Below are 24,643 nucleotides of genomic sequence, written 5' to 3' on the forward strand. Positions count from 1 at the left end.
GAACTATTTAAAAAAATTTTATGTTCGTGTTGAAGAATTATAATTTATAACACACAAATTGCAATTTAAAAATTGCGGACTATAGTAACTCTAGTAAAACTTCCATTTGAATCTTCTTTTGCTCTTGTATAGAATGTCGTGAGAGGAAGACTATTCGAAATTCAGTGGATGTAATTTAAAACAAACTGATTCAATTAATTTCCGTTCCCTACGTTTTTTTCCACCTACGTTTAGTAATACAATGGGAATCGGTTAGAAAACCCGTGGGATTGACATGATCGATTTTAGGATCGAATAAATTTAGTCTGATACGATACTTCTTTCTGGAGAAGAGAAGCTGAACGTTATATTCATCTTTGTAAAAAATGCTTACCAATTTAAAAAGCCCTAATCAGTAATGGTAAATTAAATAATTAATAAATCTTATAAAAAATGTTTTTTTGTATTGCAAGGTCCAGTATTAGACTAAATCTTTAAGAGATAAATTTGTATATTTTTTCAATCCTTGTTTGTTTTGTAATCAGGATTAAAGAAAGTGTTCACGGGATTGATTCTACATGTTTCTAAGATATTTATTAATTTCATTCGTATCAGATTTCTATTTAGATATATGTTATAAATTCGATTTGTTTTCTTTTTTATAAAAAAATTTTTTCCGTTTCATGCCCAATTTTTGCTTTTAGCTACTCTTTTCATACATGAAGTCTATTTGTAATTCTTATTATTGGCACATACGAAAAAATAAACGTGAGTGGAGCCAAAAGAGCGGCCTACATAGTCTTGTAGTATTGGTCGAGCATAGTCGAAATCCAAAATTTTGAAATTTTCTGCTTACCAGTTTTTTTTTATTCTACCTTTAATTTTTAGTCAAGGTTGAACTTTTTTAAGTTGGCTACTTAGCATTTGGAATTGTTTTTTCAAGATGCTGAGTGGATATTCTCATAGCTTTTATATTAAAAGATACTTTCTCTAGTTTAGGTGGCAAACAAAAATTTGTTGTAAAAGTTAATAACAAGAAAATTATAATGTTTGAATATGACTGACATGTTTCTCACAAACGGCTAAACGGATATCAACAACTGTGATGTCAAAATTTTTATTTATGAATGTTTATTATAAAAATATGCTTCTTAATTTACAAAAACAAATTTGTTAATGAGAATTTCATTTGTTTGTAAACAATTTGAGATTTTTTCTACTCATAAATTTTTTTTTCATTTCACGTTGTTCTACATTACTTTTGGAAAGAAAGGATGGAAGAAATAAGATCTAATTCTTATCATAGACATTAATCAAAGATTTTTTCAAGTTTAGGTCGTCGCAGCTGTTTATGAGAACAATTTTAGTCATATTAAAACATTATAATTTTCTTGTTATTAAGTTTTACAACGAATTTTTGTCACCACCTAAACTAGAGAAAATATCTTTTAAAATAAAAGCAATGAAAATATGAACTCAATAAGCTTGAAAAACAATTCAAAACGCTAAGTAGCCAATTTAGAAGAGTTCAACCTCGACTAAAAATTTAAGGTCGAATAAAAAAACTGCTGATAAGAAAAGTAACAAATTTTTTATTTTTACTAATCTAGACCAATACTTCAAAATTATGTAGGTCGCTTTTTGGGCTTCGCACACTTTTATTCTTTTGTGTGGCTGTGTTATTCATGTTGAATATAACATGAAGGATACATTGTAGTTTAAAATCAAATGATTAAAATATAATATAAATGGGCTCTTATAATCATTCAGGCTATTAAATTAAGGAAGAAATAGATACCTTTTTATTTAACAATGCCTTGAAGTTTTTGATAAAATGAAAATAGATTTACTCACTTTTGATTCAGTAAAAGCATATTATGTCAATGATTATTCATGTTCTAATGATTTAAAGTTGCTGTTTCTTGTCAACATAAGAAATCAAAAGATAATTAAATAAATTATCACTGTATTTTTATTTGAAAAATAAAAACTTAAAGTTTTCTAAAATTTTATTTAGAAGATATTCTAATACAGAAACAAACATATCAATTTTTTCCAAAAATAAATTTATCACGTTTTCTTGGCTTAATCCTTAACAATCAAATTTGATTCAAATCCATAAAATGAAAAATTGTGCTGCCTGATAAAATAAAATTTTAAACTAATCAATTTGGGACTATTCATAAAAAATTATTGTTATTAAAGGTATTCTAAATATTGAAATAATGAAGATAAATGTTTAATTATTAGAAATAAAGTGACAGCAACTAACTTTTTAGAATTATTATCGGACATTATTTTATATTGTAACATATTTTTTATGCATATAACTCTCATTTAGATGTTTCGATATATAAAGAAATCTAAATTCACTGAGAATGACCCAAAACTTTTGCTTCGGTAAAACATGATGAACTTTATCGCTCACTCGAATAAACGATATCTGCCACCTCTTCTGCGCCCATACATATTGTGTGTGCATAGGGATTAAATAATCGTGTGTATTGTTTACCACGGAAAACATTTTTAAATAAGAAAACAATTTAGGTGAATTAAGCAAAATAAACGTTGGTTTTCTTTCAAAATATCCAACGAATGACAGGAAATAATTTCTTGATTTTTCTCTAGAAAAAATATATAGATCAATCTTACTTCATCATTTACCGAGGGGAACCATTTGTCAAAGAAACAGTGGATTTTTTAAACCTAAAGCTTAAATATGTTATTTTTACGGTAAAAGTAATTAAATTAGTTTCAATTTAGCTCCTGAATAAAAAAAATTAGATTTACATGTAAAATAGTGCAACGGAAATGAATTTATCGTTGACATTGGATAATTAGGGCCCCCTCAGCAATGGTTCCGTTGTCCTGCTATTTTTTTAGTATTACGGAAGAGAAAGTTCTTTCTGGCCAAGCGAGAATTAGATACTCTATATTTAGAACTTACTCTCTAAATCTGAATCAGCAAAAAGTATACTGCTGATTGCAATCAGTACACATGTATATGCTGTAAAATCAGCGGAATTCGGCTACTTACGAGTAAAATGTGCAAAAATGACCTAAAATGGCCATTATTTAATTTATTGAACTGAATATTGTAATCATACAACGAAAGTAATTAATACGTAGATAACTTCAAGAAGCAAGTTGTACAACGTATAAAAAGTTAACCAATGAAGATTTTCATAATATTTCTTTTTTTTGTTCTTCATTATAAATTTATAAATATTTTGTTACATAAAAAAATAATATTGTCAAATAAACTGATTGATTTTCTTTGATTTCCTTTCTTTATTTCCAAACTTTTATCCTTGAATTTATTTATATTCTATATTTATATTTATTATTTAGATACTAATTAACTTTATTATAAAATAAGATTATTCAATTCAATAAATTGAATAACGTCTATTTTAGGCCATTCTTAAATATTCTTGCTTTTTACCTGAGAGGTATTGGCGTTTTTGACTTTTTTCTTTTATATCTTTTAGTGAATTTATTTAAAAAATTACATTATTTGAGAATTTTAGCTTTCGTTCGGCTTAAGTTTCATTTTCTTAACTGTGTAAAAGAGCAAATAACTTTTAAAATTTAAGAATTCTCAAAAATTAGAATTACTACATATATACATAATTGATAGTATATGAAAATGAACTTCCGCACACACACAGACACAAACACACAAAAGACAATCGATGTTGCCGATTTGATGTATGGCCCAATTTCAACGGGCATTTTTTAAATATGGGAAATGGGGTAAAATATAATTGTGACTTAAATTTGTCTAAGTTGGGGTATGGCCAACTATAAACAGGTGGTTTTTTTCAAGTACTGGAAATGGGGTCCAATACAATTCGGATTTTTCGAGTTGGGTTGTGACCAACTATAAACAGGTGGTTTTTTCATATACTGGAAATGGGGTTGAATTCAATTGAGAGGAATGTTTTAACAAACTGACGGATGGCCAATTATAAACGGATGTTTTTTAATACAGAAAATAGGGTTAAATGTAATTAAGAGGTACAGTTTTCCGAATTGGGATATACTGTATGTCAACTATAATCAAGTGGTTTTTTTTTAAATAAAAAGAGTGTTAAATATAATTGATATGATAGATTTTGCTGATTTTATGTGTGGCCAATTATGAACGGGTGTTTTTTTTTTAATACTGACATTGAGTCAAATATAATTGAGAAATAATATTGGCCGAATTGGTTTATGGCAAATTATGGACCTTTGGTTTTTTAATACTGGAAATGGGGTCAAATAAAATTGAGAGGTACTATTGGCCGACTTGGTCTACGGCCAGCTATGAACCTATCGTTTTTAGATACTGGAAATGGGGTCAAATAAAATTCTGACATTGTATTGGCCGGCTTGATGTGTGACGAACTATAAACGAATGTTATTTTCTAATACTGGAAATGGGGTCAAATAGAATTGAGAGGTAACATGGTCCGAGTTGGTGTACGCGGTATGGCAACTATACACAAGTGGTTCCTTCAATTTTTTGGAAATAGTGTCAAACGTAATTGAGAGGATAGATTTTGCCAACTTGATCTACGACCAACTATAAGCGGGTGGCCTTTTTTAATACTGGAAATGGGGTCAAATATAATTGCGAAATGGTATTCACCGACTTTGATGTATGGCCCAATTTCAACGGGCATTTTTTAAATATGGGAAATGGGGTAAAATATAATTGTGACTTAAATTTGTCAAAGTTGGGGTATGGCCAACTATAAACAGATTGTTTTTTTCAAGTACTGGAAATGGGGTCCAATACAATTTTTTTAAATGAAAAGAGTGTTAAATATAATTGATATGATAGATTTTGCTGATTTTATGTGTGGCCAATTATGAACGGGTGTTTTTTTTTAATACTGACATTGAGTCAAATATAATTGAGAAATAATATTGGCCGAATTGGTTTATGGCCAATTATGGACCTTTGGTTTTTTAATACTGGAAATGGGGTCAAATAAAATTGAGAGGTACTATTGGCCGACTTGGTCTACGGCCAGCTATGAACCTATCGTTTTTAGATACTGGAAATGGGGTCAAATAAAATTCTGACATTGTATTGGCCGGCTTGGTGTGTGACGAACTATAATCGAATGTTATTTTCTAATACTGGAAATGGGGTCAAATAGAATTGAGAGGTAACATGGTCCGAGTGGGTGTACGCGGTATGGCAACTATACACAAGTGGTTCCTTCAAATTTTTGGAAATAGTGTCAAATGTAATTGAGAGGATAGATTTTGCCAACTTGATCTACGACCAACTATAAGCGGGTGGCCTTTTTTAATACTGGAAATGGGGTCAAATATAATTGAGAAATGGTATTCGCCGACTTGATTTATGGCCTATTATAAACTGGTCGTTTTTTTAATTCTGGAAAAGGGTTCATATATGATTGAGAGTTGATCCTTACCGGTTTGTTGATGGGCTAATATAAACACGAGGTTTCTTTAAAGTACTGAAAATAGGTTAGGGTATAGCCAACTATAAAAAGGTGTTTTTTAAATACTGAAAATGAGGTCCAACATAATTGAGAGGTGAACATTGTCGATTTCGCATGTGGCCCACTATAAACGGATGTTTTTTTAAATTATCGAAATTGGGTTAAATTTAATTGAGAGGTAGATTGTTCCAAGGTCGAGTCAAATATAATTCAGGAGAAAATTTTTTCTAGTTAGGGTATGGCTGACTGTAAACAGGCGGGTTTTTCAAGTACTGAAAATGGCTTCAAACATAATTGAATTGACAGGTTTACTTTGCCGATGTGGTTTATGGGCTATTATATGAAAAATAAGTTTCTTTAAAATACTGGCAGTAGGGTGAAACATAATTTTGACGTCGATTTTCCTGAGTTAGGGTATAGGATCCAAAGAAGGTGCTTTTTAAATACTGGAAATGGGGTCAAATATTATGGAAAGGAAGATTTGGCTGATTTGGTGTATGGCCCGTAATAAACGGGTATTTTTTTAATATTGGAAATAGGGTTAAATATAATTAAGAGATAATTTTTTTCCGAGTTAAGTATGACATCTGTAAAACAGTGCAGTTGCCAAATACTGGAAATGGGTTCAATTCTAATTGATAGAAATGACCGATATTGAATATAGTCTACCATAAACAGGTAATTTCTTTTAAAGAGTGGAAAGAGGGTCAAATATAATTTTGAGGTAGATTTTGCTAAATTAAAGTATATCAAACTATAAAAAAAGTTGTTTCCTAAGCCCTGGAAGAGAAGTTAAGTATAATTGAGAGATAAGTTTGAACAAGCTGACGTGTGACTTATTATGAACAGGTAGTTTTTTAAATACTGTAAATGGGGTAAAATATAATGGGGTGGATATTTTTTACGAATCGGGGTGTGACTGAATATAAACGGGTGTTTATTTGTAACACGGGAAATGGGGTTGCATACAATTAAAGATAGGTTTTGACAAACAGGGTAATTCAAAATTATGAACAGGTGTCTTTTAAGTACAGGAAATGGGTTTAAATATAATTAGGCGATACATTTTTCCGAGTTCGGATATGACCATCTATGAAGGGTGATTTTTGGAAAATCCTGCAATTGTCTTTACTTCAACTAAGCAACCTGATCAAAAAGAAAATTATTTTTTGAGTAACGATTTTTTTTCTTGTATTTTCAGACTAATTCGTGGAGAAAAATTAGAGCTCAGAGGGGATGCGCAGTTCCCAGAGGACGCAGAGGCCACACAGCTTTGGTGCATCGGGGGCAGATGTTAATTTACGGTGGATACCAGGATTTGCGAGGAAGTTCTTCCGAGCTTTGGGCATTGCATTTTGGTATAATAATTTTAAATTATATAGAAAATTAATAATAAATAAAATTGACAATAATTTTGTTTAAATTGAAACCGCTTCGTTTCCGCTCGCTTTTCTCGTGTTTTTCTTCTAGCGACTTTTTCTATAATGTTTAGAAATTATTTATTTTTAAACAAAGTTTGGAATTGTTTAATTTATATCACTTCAACTTTAATTTATTATTTAAAAAGTTTCCAATTAAAAAGCATATAATTTTTTAAGTTTTCAGAATAATAAAACTTTAAAGGTTTATAATAATTGTATTTTTGAAAGCGCAATTATGAAACAGTTTAAGTTTTGAGGTTATAAAACTTAAGTCATTTTTGCTACATAAGCTTGAATTAGATTGATTTAATTAAATTTAGAATTTCGCAATTTTTTGATGTTTTTAATTTCAGATTTCACAATGTTGTAGTTTCAAATCCCAATATTAAAAATTTCACAACAATTTCACTATTCTTTGGTCTTAATTTTAAACGGACGATATGACCTGGTTATTAAAATTATTCGAAATCATAGAATATCAAATTGGAAGATTTGATAGCTACATAATTTTCAGTTCAAAGGATTTGTAGTTCGAGAATTTCGAATTCAGTACCGCCAAAATGACTTCAAAACAAATTGCAAAATTAGGAAAATAATTTCTGAAATTCAAGCCTAAAAAATTAGAAGATTTTAGAAATTTAATGAAATTTAAAAAATAAACCGTCTAATTTAAGGGTATTTTTATAATGAATTAATTTTGAATGGTTACAATTATCAAGTTGCGAATTTTAATGTTGAATGATTTTGATTTAAATTAAATTAATTAACATTTTAAAGTAAGATCAATACAATTTCAAAGGAGAAGCAAAAAACCGTTTTAAAGAAACAGTTTACAAACGATTCAGTAGATGATAATTTTTGCTGGAAGTGAATAAATCAGTTTCCTAAACATTGCATGTCAAAATTTGTGTCTCCTTTAGGTTTCTCTGCGGTATTATAAATAAAAATGAAACATATACCGTTAAGAAAATCATCAATATATATATTTCATAAACAAATAATAATGGCAACCAGAAAAATATTTGTGGTATTAGTAAATTTTTTTGTAATAATACCTCCTATTGTTAAATACATGCCAACATCCTATATTAAAATTAGTGAAAAAGTCGAGGAAGTATTATTTTTCAAAAAAACTCAATTGGTCACTTTCTTCAAATCGAGTTTAATATGAAACTATGCTATTTCTAATGTAGAAGTAATTAAAATTTAATAATAATAATGAAAAGATTGAAACATTTACATTTTAAATTATTCAATTTTGGACGCTTTTAATGAGAAATAATAAATCTTCTTTTCTTTAAATTTTAAGTCATCCAATTTTTAAAATTCTAAAATGAAAATATAAAAATAGTTGAATTTCAAGGTTTTGAAATTGCGCTTTTTTCGAAATTTTGATCTGAAATCATTCAATTTCAAGATTCTTTTATTTAAAATAATATTGTCCAATGTTGACCACTTTTAATTAAAAAGAATACCATCTTAACTACTTTTAAATGCAATTTTCTAATTTTAAAAGTTTCCGTCTGAAATTTGTTAATTTTAATAATTTCAGAATAAAAATGTCTCAATTTCAAACACTTTTAATTATAGGTTATTTAATCTTCAACGCTTTTATTTATAAATAACACAATTTATTTTGAAATTCATTTATTTTCAATGTACAGTGAAATTCTTCTATAGTGCCGATTTTGTGGCTGGCGGTGGGTGGGAAATAATTCCTTATAGCCCGCTCCACTTTTGTTTGCTCATGCTTGCGTGCTCGCCTGAGTAGAAGAAATAAAGGAGGAGTAGCAAAGTGAAGAAATAAGGAGTTAAGGAAGTGAGAGGAAATGAGGCAAGAAGAAGTGGAGACAGTGAGGGGAAATGATAGGACCGTAGGTAGAGGGGAAAGGTAAGGTGTAGCGGAAAAAGTAAGAAGAAACTAGGGGAAGGTACGATATTTGGAAGAAGTAAGGGGAATTTAAGAGAGAGAGAGAGAGAGCAGTAGAAGTGAGAAGAAATAATGAGAGTTGCAGTAGGACAAGTGTTGAAAAATGAGAGTAAAGAAAGGAGGAGAAGTAGTGGAAGTGTTGGGAATTGAGAGGAAATGAGAAAAGTAGGAATAAAGGTATTGAGGGTGAATAATATAAAAGGGAGTAGGAGAAGTGATGGGTGGGATAGTAGGAGGAATGAGGGAAAATCAATGGAGGGAAAACAGAGGAAGTCGGGGGAAATGGGAAAGTAGGGGATCTAATGGGCAATGTGGGGAGGGGATTTTTTAACATAATGTTCAAAAATTTATTTGATAATGTATTAAAAATTGTTTATGTTTTAAGTTAGATATTAAACATTTAAAGATTAATGTTTACTTAATTTGGAATTTTAAACAATTTTCAGAAACTGAATCCTGGCACCTTTTATCGTCAAGCGAATGTGGACCAGCTGCTCGACACAAACACTCTGCAGTTTTGCATGGAGATGCGATGTATGTTTATGGTGGAATGACGGATCTGCAAGAAAGAAGTGATTGTTGGCGTTGGGATGTTAATACAGCCTCCTGGTGTATATTGAAAAATAAGCCAGGACCGGGACCTCTGCATGGACATGCCGCCTGCAGATTACCAAGTTGTATGCTGATTTTTGGCGGAGAGAGTGGAGGACTGGCTACCAATGAACTTTGGAGGTTTCATTTTGGTAGGTCTTCACATTTAAAAATGAAAAAGTATTTTTTACTTACCCCTTTAGTCTTTTTTGTGTTCTAAAATATGGTCAGGATCGCCACAGGTCAAATGAACTTGGAAACTTGGGAATCGTGAATTTAAAAAAAGTGCAAAATTGAGGAAATTTCTATAAGAAGCACACTTAGTGTCAAGAAGAATCAGGACTACCACGCAGTCACCTTTCGTCACTTTTTTCTCAAATCGAATTCTTTTCATTCTCTAAAATAAAAGTGACTTTGAATTTTTTAATTAATTTATAATATTTAAGGGCATTATAAAGAATTTCTTTGAATTTTAAGAAAATATTGTAAGATTATATAACACATCTAACCTTATAGGGTATTTTTGAAGATTTCAAACGATTTTAGAAAATTTTCTAGGATTTTAATTATTTTAAGTGAACTTCAGAGCTCTTAAGGCATTTAAAAAATTTTTCCAGGATTTCAGGAAATACGTGATATTATAGAATTTCTCTGGATTTTATAATATTTGAATGCTTTTATTAATAAGAAATAAGGGGTTCTGTGTAGAGATTTAAATAGTTGAAGAGATTTTCAATTATTTTGTTGCAATTCATTGAAATTCTTATAAATTGATCGTGAATTTCGGATTAATTTATCCTGAAGTCTCTTAAACTCACCTTTAATTCTTAGGCATTGCATCAATTTATTTAGAGTTCGCTCGCATTTTTCTAAACTCATTTTAAACTTACTGAACTTAATGATTTTTTTCATATTTTCGAATTCTTTTTAATTTACACAAAGTTTCTTTTTAATTTACGATGAATTTTTATGATTTTCGAATCATTCTTCTCATTTCCTTTACATATTTCCAAATTTACTCCAAATTTACTGAACTAAATTAAATTCTTCTTATTTTTTCCATTTTATTTTAATTATTTTAAATTTGACTCACATTTTTTCTAGGTTTTATGAATTCATGCGGAATCCGATGAAACTAACCTGGTATTCTTCTAAATTTTATCTAATTCTTTTTTATTTTCTTTTTAATTCAAAAGAACATAACGCACATTAATAGAAGCGAGAGAAGTTGAATGTTGATAAAAGAAGGAAAGAGAGGGGAAATTATGGAGCAGGTGGTAGGGGAAATTATGGGAGATAAAGTAGGGAAAATGTGGCGTAAGGAAGTAGGAGGAATCATGGGAAATTAGAGAGAACAAGTAGGGGAAGTGAGGGGAACTAAAGGGAAATTGGAGAGAGGATATAGACGAAGCGAGTGGAACTAGGGGAAATGACCGAGAATGTGGGAGGGTAGTAAAGTGAAGTGATGGAGGGCCAGTAGGATAGTTCAGGTGAGTAGTGAAGAGCAGGTGATGTTTGGGGAAAGGATGTAGGGGAAAGGGAGTGTTATTTGTAGAAGTAATGAGAGGAGGAATTAAGGATGACTAAGGGAGACAAAACCGAAGAAAATAAGTAAGTGATAGGGACGAGAGGGGAAGTCCGTGAAGCGAAGTTGAGAAGTCTATGGAAGGTATATGAGAGGAAATCTGTGAGACTTAATCAACATCTTAATAGGCTACGAAGCCCTGTTTCGTATGCGTGCGGCACCTACTTTGACTAATTTCTCGGATACGAATTAGGAGGAGAATGGAATGAAAAGTATAAGAGTAGGAAAGAAGAAGTGGGTAAGGGGATAGTGAGGGTGGGGACATATAAATAAGAAGTAAAGTGGGGACGGGTAGTAAAATAGAGAGGAAGAGCAGAGGATAATACGGTAGGATTAGATTCAGATAGAGGGTGAGGGGATGTAGTGATATGCTGAGTGGCATATTTCAAATACTTAATTAACGTCGTAATATGCTGCAGAACACTTTTTTGTAGGCGTATTGCAGCGGACAGAAACCCTTACAGTTTCGGTCAGATGTTCTTCCGTCGCACTTTTTTTAGGAAGGGAAATGAGGTTAGGAGAAGTAGGGAAAGTGAGAGGAAGTGAGGGGCAAGTGGAAGTGTGGGTAAGTAGATAAGGGAAGGGGTAGGAAGGACATCTGAGAGGATGGGTAGAATAAAAGTGTGGTGATTGGAAGGCAGGGATTGATAACAGCGGAAAAGGGTGAAACTAAGGTAAGTGAAAGGTGGTGAAGTGAGAAAAGGGGAATTATAGGTTGGAGCGGGAAATAGGCGATAGAAGAGGGAAAATGGACGAGAATGAATAGGATGGGGAATAAAAATAGATAAATTTAAAATTGTTTTATTCTATTTTTAAATATTTCATATTGAAAATCATACAGGATTAGGATTTTGGTCTTTAAGTATTAATGGTCAGAAAAAAGTCAGGGAATTTTGAAAAGAAAGTTTTGCAATCACCCTGAATATTCTTTTGAAATACTTCTGTTTGATGAAAAACGTAGGAACGGAAACGTGGGAGAAACTAGCAGTTCCGGGACCAAAGCCTCAACCAAGAGCGGAAAGCGTCGCTCTTGCCGTTTCCGAGCTTGTAATTCGTGGCACTAGTATGGACAACTCGAAACCTAGGCCAAGAAGTCAAAGGCCCAGAGGTCCTTGCGGCAGAATATCACCCAATGAGGCGCCTACAAGACCTAGTTTTCTTAAGGAGATTTCAAAGCTGTCGCAAATTAATTTATCGAGGCTTAGTCACCCCAATAAATGCAGCTACTCTGTACTAAGTGGTCACGACGACATAGAAGAGAGTTCCAATGATGTAAGTCAAAAAGAAATTTTCCTCTAGCAAAGATGAATGTTTATTAGATTAGGGCTTGTCCACAAATAACAACTCAGGGAAAAGTCCAGCAGAAATTCAAGAGTTAAACTTTGTGTTAAAAAATTAATTTTCACAACAACAACAAATAAATGATTTTGTCAGGAATCTGTAGCATCATAGGAGATAGTAACGACCGATCAGCGGAGATATCGATCACCAACCTTGCAAATGGAAATCAACACTATCTAAGTTAACTCCTCAAATAAGAGAGATTCTCATCGTCTTGTCAGACTAGATTGAGCTATGAATTAAAACTTTTCAAATTAAAATTTTTATGAAAAAAGATCTACTCCTTTGCTACGCTGGAAATCGAATTTCGATTTCCGGCCGTGTTCTGTTACTACTAAGCTAATAGAAGGGTCGATAGAGGAATTTTTTTTCAGAAAGACACCTTGTCTTTAGCAAGGTATTACGTTTTATACAAGTCAAATTCACAAGCAATCTATAATATCATAGGAGATAGTAATGACTGATTAGTCGAGATAGCGGTCACCAACCGTGAAAATGAATATCGACACTATCGATCTAAGTTAACTCCTCAAATAACGGATTCATTATAGATCCTCACCATAGATTCCTTGTAAATTTCACTTGAATAATACGTAAGACCTTGCTAAAGACAGTGTGTATTTTTGAAAAAAGATTCCTCTATCGATCTCACTAGTCGCTTCGTGCTAAGAAGATCTTTTTCAGAAAAATTTTTATTTTAAAGAATTTGTAAGAAAATCGTAAAAATTCTTACCAAAAAGATTATGTTTCTACTGAGATAGAGGAATTTTAAACTAATGAAAGGTGCATTTTTGACAAAAATTGAAATAGTTAAGTCTTTAGTTTAAAAAGCTTAATGTTCTACCAGGAAAGAAGAATTTTCAACTAAATAGTTAGTTTTTCTACAAAAGAATATATTTTAAACCCAAAATCGAATCGTTAAGTTTTCAGTTAGAAAAATTAATTTTCGTGCCAGAGAAAGGCGAATTTTTTCCAAAATAGTTATATTTTTCACCAAGGAAATTAATTTTGAACTAAAATTATGAGTTTTCAACCTAAATGATAAATTTCTAACGAAATAAATTTAATTTACATAAAATAATTGACTTTTTAATTTAAAAAGATACATTTTTAACTTAGAATGAAAAACTCTAGTCTGACATCAGAATTAAATTAATTTATTTACCGTCATCGACAAAATGACATCATTACTTCAAAAATGAAAAGTTCAGTTTTCAGTTTAAAATATTAAGTTTTATTCAAATATATTTGAATTTTCGACCAATGAAATCAATTTTAAACGAAAATGTGATACGTGAACTTTTCGTTATAAAAGTTAATTTTCAAAGCATAAAAAAACTAAATTTCAACAAATAATTTAAATTTTTAACAAAAGCAATGAATTTTCAACAATATACATAATTTCTAACCAAAAAATAGATTTTAAATGAAGAAGGGTGCAATTTTTAAACGAAAATTTAATAGTTAAGTTTTTACTTTTTGAATTTTTATCATAAATGGTTGGTTAACGTACTCGTCCTTTCTTTCAGGACATGTAAAAAGTGTGCCAAAGATCGATCTAATCCGTTCATTTTTTGGAGAGTTATTGTGTTTACGGAGGGACAGCCGGACGGACGGCCCGACGGACAGACAGACGCAATCGTAAAAACTTGATTGTCGGATTCAGGGAGTTTTAAAACGTGGTAATCCGTTGAAAAACGGTGGCGTCAAATTTTGAACAACTCTAATACTTTATAAATTATAAATAATGAGGACGTAAAACGATTGATTGAAAAAAGAATTTTTTAATAACAAAAATCGTTAATTTTTTAACCAAAAAGATGAATATAAAAAAAAGATCAATTTCATGTCGAAATAGACGAATTTTCAACCAAAAAAATACATTTTTAACTAAAAAGTTGTATAGTTCAGTTTTCAGTTTAAAAGAATCATAATTTTCTACCAAGAAAGAAGAATTTTCTAACAAATGTTGGAATTTAAACGAAAACATATATTTTTAATCGAAAATAAAATCGTGCGATTTTCAGCCTAAAACATCAATTTTCAAGCATAGGAAAAGCGAATTTTGAATAAAATAATTACAATTTTAACCAAAGAAACTAATGTCGCACAAAAATGTAATAGTTGCATTTCTAATTTAAGAAGTTAATTTTTAAACCACAGAAAAACTAATTTTTAATAAGTACCTAATATTTTTGACAAAAGAATAGTTCAGTTTTCAACTGCAGAAATTAATTTTTAATAGTTTAGTATAAATTTCAACCAATTTAATATGAAAGTGAACTGAGTTGAATTTAAACAGAAAAAAGAAGTTCTAAACGAAGAATGTAATACAGTTCATATTTAAGTGGAAAAGCAAGAACAATTAAAATATTTAAGGTTATTTCTCGTATCTTTAATATATTACGTTTAAAAACCTGGAAATTTTTTCGAAACACAATATTATAATATATAATTTATATGTATGTTCATTCCTCAAGCTTTTAACATCCTAGGAAGACCGTAAAGGAGGCTATGAATCGGGGGTGGGGTGCAATTTTAGAAAAAATACCTTATGTAATTTGTGGATGACCCCTAAGTACTTAAATTATTTTTTTAAATAAAAATTCAGAGCTGGACTTTTTTTTAAAAAAGTCAGCTTTTCAGTAGGGTCAGCTTTGACTTGAATCCTCTTTTTTCATTTTGCTCTCTTGTTTACAATCTAGAAAAATGCTTATAGGAACCGATATTATGAAAAATAATTTCCTTGAATTTTTATTATTTGAATTATGATAATTTGCCGCGACAATAGAGCCTCAATGAAGCTAGCCTGTCTGCAGGCAATCTCGTATTTTCCATTCCAGCAAGTGGACGTGGAGATAGTGGAACCATCGACTGGAATGGTCAAATCTCGAAGTGCCAACACTTTAGCCCGAAGACGACAAAAAAATCCAGAAACGCCAAGAACTTCAGATCCAGTCAATTTCGGTATGTCGAGGGATCCTATATCGGTTCCGAATTTTAGAGCCTTGACCCTGCCGACTCCAGTGTTGACTCCAGTCGAGGCTTCGCGGCTCGTTTTCGTCGATCCTGACGAGGACAGTGACGAGGATCATCAGGAACCTCCAACCTCAAGATTAATCGAAGTTCCAGAAGAGGAAAGGTAAGCTTCGTTCTAACTTTCTTCTTTTAACCGATATTGATCAATTGAAAAAATTCCCCATACTTTTTTCAAAATCCCATTAATCTGGAAGCTACGAAAAATTCTCAACAAATTAGTCAGCGTATGCACAAAGTCTTTATAAAAAACAGGTTTTCTTAACCTATTAAGGCGTCAAGTAAGATGTTTGAACTTCTCCATCCAATACTTTCCTCCAATAATCGTTCTACATTCACCTACTTCCCCTCCCCACACTGGAACCTTCGCCCTCCTTCATAAACTTCTTCCTCTATTTTCCCCTACTCTTGCTTTCCCATTTAATAGTCCCCTCGCCCTACTTCCCTTTTTCTACTTCCCTTCCCCATCGATCATCCCTTTCTGCCCTTAGCTTTATTTTCAATAATTTCTCTAGTTCTTTCACATATACTTTTTATCCTACTGACCCTCCCCTCATTAACCCTAACTTTTCTTAGTTCTTCTCTTATTACTTCAACTCACTTTCCCTATTCCGAGCTATGTCACCTGCCTTTCCCTATCCAATTTCTGTCATTTCCTCTTAATCCCCATACTTCCTCAACCCTTATTTCTTCTACATTTCTTAATCTTATTTCCTCTCACATCCCCGACTTTTCATCTCCTACTTTTTTCTCCTTTATTGTAATTCACTTCCTCTACTTTCATTCTACTCAATTATTTTTACTTCTGCTACCTTCCATCCCATAATTTTCCTTAACTTACCTCACTACTTTTTTCCTAATTTTACTCTTTTCCCTCGCCTCCCTTTTTCTTTCTATCCCTGCCTTGCTTCCCCTCCAGTTATTTCCCCTCACTTCCGCTGATTTACCTACCCTTATTTCCCATACTTTTTCCCTGAGCATTTTCCCTCCCTTTCCCAACTTTCTACCCTAATTTGTCCATCCTTCCCTTACCTTCTTTCCAACCATTTCTGCTCACATCCCTTACTTCCTCATTACGCAATTTCGCCCACTTACCCTGAATTCTCATCCTTGAAAAGAAGTAAGACAGGTGGACACCCGCCAATTTTTATTCTATTTTATTCTATCCGATCCATTATTATCATCCCCTCTGGTACACCACAATCTCCGTTTAACTCCCTTTCCAAGCATCAACTGAATTTCATCAACAAAAACTTACATCCCTTCTACAGTCTTTACCTCCCCTACCTCCCCCCTCCTTCACTTTCTTTCATACGTATTCCTTACCCTTCCTATTTCTCTTCAACCCCTCATCTTATTTCCCCTTCCTTCCATATACTCTCACCTCTACCTAACATCCCTTTTGATCTCTACCATTTATTTCCGCTCCTCTAATATCACTTCCCCCACTATCCTTTTCATTCCTTCCCTTTCTTAATTATCGTACCCTCACTTTCACATCTCCCGGGAAAAAAGTATGACGATCGGGGATATGAAATCCTATTAGTAGAAAAAATAAAATAAAACATTATTGATTTAACAGTGTCGCGAAAGAGAAAAAGATGTACAGTGAAACCCTTCAATAGCCCTCCCTTCTATAGTCCCAAAATTTGGGGCTATAGAAGAGTTTCACTGTATTTAATTTTGTTATATATCTACAGGAAAAGTAGTATAATGACACATTGTGGGAGAAACTTTACTTTTAATTGAAAATAAGGTGCTCGTCAATAACATGAAAATTGTTGAAATCGCCTAAGTTTCATAGAGTACCATTATCTAAAGATATTTCAATATTATATAATAAAAAATAGTATAAACAAATTATTTGTTAAAAGAATATTTATTACGATTTTCCATCATTTTACTTTTTTTTAATTATATTGCAAGAAATTTGGATAAAAATAACATAATAATAAAGAAATTTCTTTTTGAGATTATTATTGTTAATATTATAAACACATTTAATAAACAAATGCATTAATCAGGCATTTTTCGATAAAAAAATTCATTTTTTCCGATTTGATTTTTTGAAATTACGAAATTTATGCTGATTTTAGAAAACTGCATAATTTTTTGATTAATCTTATGATTTGTTCAAAAAAATTAATAAACGAATGTATTATTGAAGCATTTGTTGGCAAAAAAATTCGATTGGTTCAATGCCAGACATTTCAGTTGAGAACTTCATGACACTTTCAGCAACATTATAACCAATTGATAAATTGTATGATTTTTTAAAAACAAATTTAGTAAGCAAATTCAACGATAAGGCATTTGTTGTAAGGAATTTTTTTTTTTTTTGGATGGAAACTTTTTCAATCAGGAACTTTATGATAATTTCAGAAAAAATGAATAATTTATTGATAAATTTTATATTCTTTGATAAAAAAATGTAATAAACAAATGTATTATACTAAAGCTGTAGTCTTATCAAGAGAATGAAAGTAATGAGAAACCTAAACTGAACGGACAGAGATTGAGAAAAAAAGCTTTTTCGTCGACAACTACCCAAATAATGCATATGATTATTAAATTTTTTTAAAGCACTAATTAATTTTTATACTAAGTATGAGTGTTAATGAAATTATCAATAACTTCCCAATTAAAAACACTGACAAATAGTCTTACATGGAAAACAAAAAGAATTTTTCCGTCGACAGATGCCCCAATAATGAATTTTTAAAATTAAAATTGGTTAAAAAAATCATCAAATTGATCAATAAATTATGCATTTTTCTGAAATTATCATGAATTTCCTAATTAGAAAAGTTGTCATCGAAAAAAACAAATTTTCCTTTCGACAAATGCCTTATCTATGCATTTCTTTATTAAATTTGCTTACAAAATAATAAGGTTGAACAATAAATAATGCATTCTTATAAAATTAACATGATGTTCGTCATTAAAAAAATAACATAAAAAACTAATTTTTCTGTCGAAAAATTTCTAATCAATGCATTTGTTTATTAAATGTATCATTTATCATTTATCATTTGTTTATTTATAAAAAAATTGAAAGCCTATTTTAAAAATCAGGCTCGAAAACTCTCTTAGAAATCTTATCAGCTTTTCTTCAATTTTTGTTGTCCAAATCGGTGAATATTTGTGGGATGTACGTTATTTTGAATCGAAAAAGTAATTTGTTTCCGACTGTGCGATATATAGCGATTTCACATGAAATTGAGGAGTCTGATCCTAGTAATGTCACGGAATTGTGTGTGGGCTGAAATATATTGATTTCCAATGCAAAATGAGAGATTTTTTTTGTTTTTCACAAAAAATATTCTTTAAAATGTGTTTTATCTTGAAAATAAATGTACATAATTTAATTTTTGTTGCAATAATTTATACTGCTATCTACAATCTTTTAAATTCCTCGTAGAAATGTATTGAAAATGAAAGCGCGGATTTATAATTTTTATTGAGAAATCTGTGAACTGTCCTATTCATAAAACTTTAAAATCAAACATTTTTTAGTTTCGGGGCTTTTGATTTTGAATTAAAAGAATTTTAAACTTGAATTTGAACAGTTTGAAATTCAAACAAGTTCCACCTTTTCAGAAAATTGACTTTAAAGTTTTTTAAATGTACGCTCTTTTTGTAATTTTTAAAACATGAAAGAAAATCAAATAATATAAATTTATTTCCACCCTCATCATTTTTACTAAAGTTTCCTTAATGTTTTCATAATTCATCTAAATTTTCAAGTAGCTTTATGAACGTGAACATTTTTGTTTGTTAAAAAACAAAAAGTACATTTTTGGTTAAATTAAACCTTTCAAATTATGTGCTTAATTGGAGATGCCGTACATGTTTTGTATTAGATATTTTTACTGGAAATTAGTATTTACAGGCAAAACTTTAATATAAACTCATAAAGTTTCGAAAATATGTTAAAATTTCAAAAAAAAATTTGGGTGAATTAGTTTTTTCACAATTAGCATTCTTAAATTAAAATCATCAATTTTTTCAATTTTCAATAGTTTTAGGATGTGTTAGCGTCACACACGAGAAAAGATTAATAATTTTTCAACAATTTAAGTTTTTCGGTTTTGTTAGTATTCGTTATTGGAAATTTTTTTAATACACAAAAACTATTTGATATTGAAGTTTCATAATCGTTGAACAATTTTAGGTTACGTTACGCAATAGGGAATTCTTTCAAAAATCTTCAAGAAAAGATACAAAACTTTTGAAGATGTTATGCTCATGTTTTTTACCGATGAGCATAGTTTCAGAGAAGATTAACAATTTTGTAGCCATGTGAGGTGCACATTTTTCACCGGAAATTGGTTATTTTTAGCAAAAAAATTAGATTTAAAAAAGGATGTTTCATTTTAAACAATTTTTTAAATCTATGTTGGTCTTTTTCTCCATAAATTGCTCATTTTCATAACAAAATAGTTTAATTTTAAAGAATATTTACAATATTTGAACAAGAATGGCGTATTTTAGCGTTGTTCACCGGAAGTTGATTATAATAAAAAAATCACGTAACTTTAACAATTAAACTTACAATTTAAAAAAAATTTAGGTTATAATCATGAGAATAAGGGAAGGGTGGTTAAGAAGCAGGGGGTGCTTTCACAGTACTGCCCAATGTAAAAAATGTGTCATGAGATTTGAAAACGTCCGTGTGGCTGCGCTAGTAGTACAAGTTTGTTCTACAAAGCCATTCAGTACCAATAAAAAAAGCATAAAAATTACAAAATAAATATGAAAAACTCTTTAAAATAATTTTTTCTCCATAGTGTAGAGTTAGATAGTAAATGAAAGTTATGTACCTACTTATTATTTTTCTTTATTATATGAAAAAGCAGAATAATTTACATAATTTAAACAAACAATTATATATGAATATATATTAATACCGAATTATAAAATTTTCCAAATTTCAAATAGCGACAAGATTTTCAATTGGCAAAGAATAAAATCCCGAATTTTAAAATATCCTATACTAAATTCACTGACTTCGAGACCGACTCATAAAAGAAACGAATTATTAAATTCCTACAAATATTTCAATGCCCTAAATTTAGAACTGCTAAACATAGCTAACTGATTATTAATTTATGAGCTGCTTATGAAATTATACATAATATTTCAAATATCGGAAAATTCAAATTTCAGGAATAGAAATATAAATGAGAATTTAACAATTCATTTATTTTATAATTCGGTCAATTTATGATTCGTTAATTTATAGTTTCGGTCATTTTTTTGTCGCTACTTTGTGGGTTTGCTATTAATTTTTTCGTTATTTTGCATTAGTCCCGGATATTCAAACACTTTTAAATATAATGATGAAGAACTAATTTTTTTATATTGCTGTTTTACAATATAATAATAGTACACAATAAATATACTTATTATATCTATGTATTACAAGCACGGAATATAATAAATCATAAAATATTGTTTCTATTACAATTAAATAACGAACTCTTTTAAATGTGATATTTTTTTTACCAAATAGACTTTATAACGAAGCTAAAATATCCATGTTGAAATTGAATTCTAAAAATTAAGAACAAGAAAATAAATATTATCAGTTTGTTTTTAAATTGATATAAATATAATTTTCATAAGATTCTTGAAAAAAAAAGATTTTTGAATATTTCAGACGTGTCATAAAATAATCAAGAAGTGTTTAAATAAATTTTGGTATTTTATAGGATTTTACAAAATATTATGAAAAATTCGTATCTTTGCAAAAGATGTTTAGGACAATTAGAATTTCGGAAAGAATCAAGAAATATTTGATTAATTTCTGAAAATGTTTCCCAGTTTTCAAATATTTCTACTCTATTTAAAACGTTTGAAATTCCTAAGAATATTTTTAACTGGCTTAAATTTTCATTAATATTTTCAAATATCATTTAAATTGTTTAAAAAATTTACCTTATAATCTTCTAAATTTTTACAGAAATTTGAAACAAATTTTTTTTCCTTGAAAACTTTCGAAATTATTTAAAAGCTCGTAAAGTTTGGTTTTGAAATCTTTGAAAATCTATATTTCTAAAAATCTTTTACACTTTAAAGTATGTTTTGAATCTTCAATTCTGCTAAATATTTCTTGGATTTACTCAATCTTTTCAAATCTTTTTTAATAATCTCTTAAATTAATTGAAATAAAAGATTATTTTAATATTTACCAGGAACCTAAAATAATGTGTTTTGTTTTCTTGAAACTTTACAACATTCTTAAAAAAATCTTTAAAAGTTTTAATTATTTTCGATTCGTATCAAAACTTCTGAATATCTCTTAAACTTAATGCATTTTTTTCTAAAATGATGTAATATGGAAAAATTGAAAAAAAGGTTCTTCAAAATCTTTTACACACTTTGTACAAATTAAAACAAATAATTCAAAATGTTTTGTGATCTTTTTTTAAAATTGCCTTTAGAAATTCCTTATAAAACAATCATTTAAATATTTTTTATGAATCATAAGAACTTTTTATTATTGTACTTTGAAAAATTCAGTTTATCTAAAAAAAAATTCAAATCCTGAAAAATTAAAAAAAATATCTCAAAGTCTTGCAGATCATTTCACCCCACATATTGAAATGTTGAAAACTCAATATTATTCTTTTAAAATAAAACATAAATCATTCATGGTCCAATAATTTATAACTATTAAAAAGCTTTGGACATTTTATTCGGGATCTTCTGGTTCTCTGAGTTCACATTTGTAACCTGACTTGCACTCCGGAGCAATACACGTCGACATAATTAATAGAATTAATTAGAATAAAAACAAAAACCTTTTATTTAGGATGAGAATGTAAAAAAAAACAGAAAACCACTGTTAGAAAAAATCACCATGCCGTTTTCACAATAATTACACAAATGAACCGATTTCTTGATACATGTTCAAGAAATTTTAACGGTTCTACATGACAAGAGTCATATAACTATCGAAACACCTAGAACAAAGTTATTACTAGCGCAGCCGTATGACTGTTTGCAACACATGGGCCATTTTTAACTCTCGGTGACCGGTGGCTGTTAAGAAGTGGGGAGAGGGGAAGAAAAGTAGTGTGTAAAGAGGTTGGGAAGAAGGAGAGCAGAAAAGAGTTAAGTATGGCAAATAAGAAAAGATGATGTGGTGGGAGAAAGGGAAGTGGAGGGGAAGCATAAGTTTGAAGGAGGAGCATAGGAGCGGGTAGCGAGCAGGGGACCTGAGAGGAAGTTTAGGAAATAAGAGATGATGATGTGGTGCAAAGAAAGGGGTGTCGAAGGGGACATAGGAGTGGAGGTAATTCGAGAAAAGGGGTGTTATGCAGAGTAGGGAAGGGGATGGGATAGAACAATTGTCGTAGAAAGAGGAAGTAGGTGATATATAAAGAAGGAATGTGATAGAAAGTAAGAAAGTGGAAAGATAGAAAGTGGAAATAGGAGAAGGGGAATTTGAAACTGGAATTCTAAGTACAATAGGGGAAATATGGAAAAAGCGGTGATGAAAAGTAGGATGTGGGATGGGACGGTAGTGAGTGGATGATAAGAGAGTGTAGGATCAGATAGGATGGGTTAGGATTAAAGAGGAGAAAAGAGAGAGTGAGGAGTGATAGGCTTAAGGACAACTGAATGAACCTTCTTCTGTAAGCGTATAGCGCCTACTTTAAGTAACTTTTTATCCCCCTTTTTAGACCAGAAATTACCCTATTTTTTCTAGTATTTAAGCACAGAACGACTATGATCCCTGCTAATCTGAAATTACTTTTGCAGGGACTTTGCGTCCTTTCATCAGGCTTGCCAACCGACTCGAGGTGAGAGTTACAGTTCGCACCTCTACGAGGCTGTCCAGACACCAAAAACCCCAACCACTGCAAAAATTCCAACTTCCGCATCCGTCCGATTTGCTGACCTTGAAGAGGGTGAAGAATCAACCTCCGATTATGCAAGTATAGAGGCCCGAAGTCCAGGTGATCCTCTAGGAGATGACGAATGGCCCAAAAAGACGAAACAGCGAACTTCAATCTTAAAAGAAGGCCAATTCGGGTTTTGCAATCCGAACTACCTGGGTCTCGATGCCACCAACAATGATGCGAAATATGCCAAAGTGTTAAATAGCCCTCCTGACAGTGTTCTTGAAGATGAGCCAGGAAGGTCTGCATCCCAGACTTTCACAGAGTTGCTAGAGTTGCAAGAAATTAGGCCCAGAGCACCACCAAAAAGTTTGCCACTCAATTCACCTTCTAGGAGAGCTGTCAGTGCCTCCAGAGCAGAAAGGCAACGGGAAAAAATGGCAGCCACTGAAACTAGTACTCCGGCTCCAGCTCCTCTTTATGTTTTTTTGGTTGGTGGAAAAGAAAAGGGTCAGGTCACTGTTTTTGCGAGGCCAGTCTCTCTATGGAAACTACAACTAGCACCTCATATTTTCTAAGGTCCCAATTGGAAGATCATGATGATAAGGATATTATGAATAATATCTGAGCCAAAGTTAGATAGACTTAAAAAAAAATTTAAGCTTATTTCTTGAAAAAAAATCCTACTCCATCTTCACTCCATTGGGAAACGAACTACAAAACTTCTGATTTCCGGTCAGGTGCTTTTCCAATTAAGCTATTAGAGTGATCAGAATAAGAACTCTTAATTCAAGAACATAACGCTAATTTTTAGCTAGGTGCTAATAGTACAAGTAATTATTTTCAAATTTTTAAATGTATCTTCTACATCATCAGAGATTGTACCATACCGTCAGTAAATCAACCCTCCAAACCATGAAGGCAGAAGAATCTACACAATATCGATCAAGTTAAGAATCTTCAATAACAGAAAATACTTAACGTCTTAATAAGATTAGATGGAAAATAATATTTTTAAATTAAAATTAAAATTATGGATTAAATGTTTTTTTTATTTTTTTAAAATTAATTATGGATTAAAATTATGGAAAATTAAAATTATGGAAGTAGGATTTTTTTTCAAGAAATAATTTTAATTTTAATTTAAAAATATTATTTTCCATCTAGTCTTATCAAGACGTTAAGCATTTTCTGTTATTGAAGATTCTTAACTTGACCGATATTGTGTAGATTCTTCTGCCTTCATGGTTTGGAGGGTTGATCTACTGTCGGTAAGATACAATCTCTGATGATATAGAAGATAAATTTAAAAATTTGAAAATAAAGTTTTAAGCTTCCAGTGTCTAATTTTCATTCTGAATTTTGAGTATCGATTTTCTTCTTTTTGTGATTGATGGTGCGGTAAAGAATTTTGATTTAGGAATCCTTGAGAAGTTTTTAAATTA

The 24,643-nt window shown here is 30.6% G+C and overlaps 1 protein-coding gene across 1 annotated transcript in view; it reads left to right on the plus strand.

Moving 5' to 3' along the window:
- The window catches only part of LOC117167494 (host cell factor 2-like), a 102,965-nt gene extending 79,189 nt beyond the window's left edge, over positions 1–23,776 (plus strand). The window contains exons 3-8 of the mRNA XM_033352476.1: positions 6,646–6,802; positions 9,242–9,538; positions 11,933–12,243; positions 14,615–14,623; positions 15,132–15,454; positions 23,119–23,776. Coding sequence (XP_033208367.1) covers positions 6,646–6,802; positions 9,242–9,538; positions 11,933–12,243; positions 14,615–14,623; positions 15,132–15,454; positions 23,119–23,776 — 1,755 coding nt within the window. The remainder of the gene's footprint in view (positions 1–6,645; positions 6,803–9,241; positions 9,539–11,932; positions 12,244–14,614; positions 14,624–15,131; positions 15,455–23,118) is intronic.
- Positions 23,777–24,643: the final 867 nt, after the last annotated feature.

This window comes from Belonocnema kinseyi, chromosome 2 (assembly GCF_010883055.1).
Source record: "Belonocnema kinseyi isolate 2016_QV_RU_SX_M_011 chromosome 2, B_treatae_v1, whole genome shotgun sequence".
Classification (NCBI taxonomy): Eukaryota; Metazoa; Arthropoda; class Insecta; order Hymenoptera; family Cynipidae; genus Belonocnema; species Belonocnema kinseyi.